This window comes from Microtus ochrogaster, chromosome 7 (assembly GCF_000317375.1).
Source record: "Microtus ochrogaster isolate Prairie Vole_2 chromosome 7, MicOch1.0, whole genome shotgun sequence".
NCBI classification, from domain to species: Eukaryota; Metazoa; Chordata; class Mammalia; order Rodentia; family Cricetidae; genus Microtus; species Microtus ochrogaster.
In genome coordinates, this window is record NC_022014.1 from 76,821,175 (window position 1) to 76,825,299 (window position 4,125).

The 4,125-nt window shown below is 50.4% G+C and overlaps 1 protein-coding gene across 1 annotated transcript in view; it reads right to left on the minus strand.

Annotated features, from left to right (window-relative positions):
• Positions 1 to 4,125, minus strand: part of Sdk2 (sidekick cell adhesion molecule 2) — a 295,345-nt gene that overhangs the window by 25,112 nt on the left and 266,108 nt on the right. Inside the window, exons 37-38 of the mRNA XM_005350680.2 lie at positions 3,674 to 3,860; positions 310 to 447 (exon numbers count right to left, since the gene is read on the minus strand). Of these exons, the coding sequence (XP_005350737.1) occupies positions 310 to 447; positions 3,674 to 3,860 (325 nt within the window). The remainder of the gene's footprint in view (positions 1 to 309; positions 448 to 3,673; positions 3,861 to 4,125) is intronic.

A 4,125-nucleotide genomic window follows, 5' to 3' on the forward strand; every position in this document is an offset into this window, starting at 1 on the left:
CCTTCTTTCCCTCCCTCCCTTCCTTCCTCCCTCCCTCCTTCCTTCTTTCCCTCCCTCCCTTCCTTCCTCCCTCCAATGTCCATCCTCTGCCAGCACAGAAAATGGGGCGCCTTAGGTGGCTGCTTTGACTTTGTCCTTGGAGGCTTTTGTTTCAGAAGCACCCTTTCCCTGGGTCGAGCTTCTGCCTTCCCATCTACAAGAAGGAAAGACTCTCCCCACCTCTAACTCCGGAGTGGTGATCTTGATATAGTCTTTGGGTGCAAGTCCTAGATAGGGAGAGTTCAGGCCACGTGGGAGGTTCCTACTCACCATCCACGGGGGTGCAGGGCTCATACACCAGCCTGTAGCCCTCCAGAGGACCGTTGGGGAACTCAGGGGCTTCCCAGGACACATTCACTGAGGTCGTGGTCAGCTCGCTGAACTTGACCGAGCCTGGGGCGCTGGGGGCTGTTGGAGAGACAGCAAAGGGCTTGTATTTTTCTCTTTCTGTGCAAGTTCAAAGCCTCAGGTTGGGCTCCAAGCAACTAGCAGGAGAGTTTGGGTCCATGCCCGGAAAGGAGAGAGAGTGAAGTGAGGCACAAAAAGAAGGCAGAAAGGGTCACTTGAGGTCCTTGAACCCTCTCTCCCCCTCCCTTGACATCATTAGCACTCAGCTGTCTAGCATCAGAGGCCCCGGCCCTGGGACAAAAAAGCCCTCCTTAAAGATGGGGAGTCTGGACTCTTTCCTATGTGGCTCTAAGCCCTGACTAGCAGCATGGGACCAGCCACTGCATCCCCAAGGGTCACTGTGGGGCAAGACCATTTCCTGGCACCGTGGGGTGTGTCTTTCAGCAATCCTGCTCGAGAAAGTGGGGGTGTCTCTGCCTCAGAGTGGGCGCTAAACAAGACGTCAGAACTCCGGAGACATGGCCTTCCTTTCATCCCTGGACTGCAGGGCTTGTCAAAGAGACACCACGCTGTCAGGAGGAGCCAGGCCAAGGACAGGCAGATCCTCTGGAAGGGTTGTTTGCTTGTACTGAGACCCCTGGGGTGAACTCTGAAAACGCAGAGACGGAATATTCTGGTGTGTGGCGGGGGGGGGGGGGGCATTCCTTTCCTCCCAGCATCCCAAGCTGGTTGGGTGGACGGCCAGGCTATTATTGTCCAGGGCTGCCTCCCACCAAGTCAGAACTAATCTTGACAGCTTCCGGCTTCATCTCCCCTGCTGTCTTTGAAGGGGGGGAGGTGAACTCAGGGTCCTTTCCTGCCCCCCCCCCCCACTCAGGGGTAGGATATGGGACAGGACATTCTGTTCTACTGCTACAGCTCTGGAAGCTTCTAGTGTCCCCGGGGTTCATATTGAGCATCATTGAGATGGGCAGGCAGACAGACAGACACCCAAGTTCAGCCTCTGGCTGAGCTGGCGGAGCCAGTGGAGGAAAGGCTCCCCTGGAGTGGGGGCTTGTCCCAGAGAGGATCCTGGTTAGGAACTGTCTCTAGTAGCTTGCTTTCCTTAAGGGTCATGGGAATCACAGTAAGGGGTGCATCATGCTAGAAAAGCTGGTTTCTGTTGGCCAGGGCAGAAGGCTGTCCTTTTGCCTTCTGTATCCATAGTCAATTGGATCTAACAAAAATCTGAGGATGCTTGTCATATATAAAATGGTGTCACTTCAGCATATAAGCTACATGCATCCTTCTTTTGTGGTGTTGGCAATTAAAGCCAAGACATGCACTCTTAGGCTAAGTGAGGGGTGTACCACTGAGATGTCCTCTAGCCCTTCCATATACTTTCACTCTCTAGGTTACTTATGATTCTGGATACAATGCCATGTTGCTAAATAATTGTTATGTGGTGTTGTCTATATATATTCAGTATAGATACTTTTGTTTGTTTTTTGAGACATTCTTGTGTAGCTCAGGGTGACCTTGAACTTGCCGTGTAGTTGGAGGTGACTTTGATCTCACCTATTTTAAAGATTTATTTTTATTTTCATTTATGTGTATATGTGTCTGTGTGTATGTTACATGAACACAGGTGCCCTTAGAGGTCAGACAAAGGAGTTGGATCCCCTGGATTGAGGCCGTAAGGTGGTTGTGAGACACCTGATGTGGGTGTCAGGAGCTGAATTCTGCCTTCTGGAAGGGCAGTCAAATGCTCTTAACCACTGACTCATCTTGACAGTCCTGACTTTGAGTTCTTGATCCTCCTGGCTTCCCCTCCAAATGCTTATATTACAGGTCTGTGCTGCCACACCCAGGCAGGAGCAATTTTGGGGAATATTTTCCTTTCTTGCTTGGTTAAGTCTGCAGATTTGGAACTCACGGATTTGGAGGGTTGACTGTTTATGTTGGAACAAGTCTACATTGGAAACAAACAAACAGAAAAAACCCTGAATTCCCTTGGATGCTCTTGGTTCCAGCATCTGCTCTTTCCCCTATGGCTTACCAGAGGACCCTGGGCAAAGAGCATGTTTTCTGGGGTGACCCTTGCCCATTGTGAAAAAGAAGGGACACTGCTCTGCTCACCCCGGGACTTACGGGGGTCCCAGTGTGACACTAACCAAAAGTGGTTTGAGACACCTCAGGACAAGAGGATCTGCACTCTCTCTCCTTCCTCTGCCCTGTCCTGTGTCTAGTCCCCACCTGGCCTCTCTGCCTCTCTCCCCCTCTTCCTCCAGTCTCCCACTCCAGAAGACAGAGCCAGTTTTCCCAAATATAAAAAGATCTAATTCTCAATAGCTCAAAACCTTCCGTGTCTTCCTATTACACTTAATGCAAATTCCCATCCTCCAGACCCTTGGAGACTCACTCCACTTCCTTTTTTTAAAAATATTTATTATGTATACAATATTCTGTCTGCGTGCATGCCTGAAGAGGGCATCAGACCTTATCACAGATGGTTGTGAGCCACCATGTGGTTGCTGGGAATTGAACTCAGGACCTCTGGATGAGCAGGCAATGCTCTTAGAGCCATCTCTCCAGCCCCCTCACCCCACTTCCTTATCAGCACCCAGTCCTGTCCTCTAATTCCCTCCAGCTCCCAAGCCTCTGCACCTGCTGGTCTTTCTGTCAGGAACATGGTTTCCTGCTCTGTCTCCAGAACTTCCCACCGTGAGTCCTCTCTCATCCAAATCTCAGATCAGATGTAGCCATCTTGGCCAGGCTGCTGTGGGCCGGCCTGTCCAAAGCTCCCCATACCTTGCTTCTCTTAGATTCTCCATTCTTACCACCTTTTCAGCCAGCTCATCTGTGTTTGTTTCCGATCTGTGGCTCTCACTAGGATGCAGACATTGTTTTTTTTTCTCTCTTACTGTTGCATCACCAGGATGTAACAAAAGTGTGGGCTCATAGAAAATAATAAACTTTGGTGGGATGAACAAAGTCAAAGAGACAAAAGAAAGGAGGAGGAAGCCAGGTAGGGGCTGGGAGTGGAGGCTAGCCCCAAAGCTGAGACAAGGGGGTACAACAGGCTGGGTGAGATCTAGGGGTTGTCTCCAGGTTCATGGTGAGAGTTTCTTTTTTTGTCTTGACTCATATCTAGAACCTTTTTGGCAGGCTGGGTTCTCTCTCTGCAGGGCATCTGGAAGCGGGGCCTGGCTATCAAACCCAGCTTCCTGGCTTCACTAGACAGCTCTGATACCAGGTGTGGTCTTCGTGGCCCCCACAAACCGACCTCCCCAAGACTTCTCCCTACCTGCTTGCTGAGTCTGGCCTCGGGTGGGGGTGCTCCGCGGCCCATCCCCCGCAGCATTGAAGGCTGCTACGCTGACCATGTAGGCTGTGTAGCCTGTCAGGTTCTTGAGCTTCACACTGTTCTCAGCCAGGAAAAGCGTCTTCACCCTCTCGGTGAGGTTCCTCTGCTGGACTTCCCAAAAATAAATCTGTGGGGACCCCAATGACAATGGGAGTGAGCAGGGTGAAGACAGGTTTCCCCTCTGCCCACCACAGGGTTCAAAGACACATCTGCCTTCAACCAGGAAGTAGCTAAGAGCTCTTTGAGAAAGGTTCCAGAACTTTCCTTTTAATAGGCAATGCCTAGACTGGAAACTGGGTGTCTTGGGTCACTGTGGTTGGTATCTATAGCATATGACACAGCTGTGTTTTTTTTTTTTTTCTGTTTTTTTTTTTTTTTTTTTTTTTTTTTTT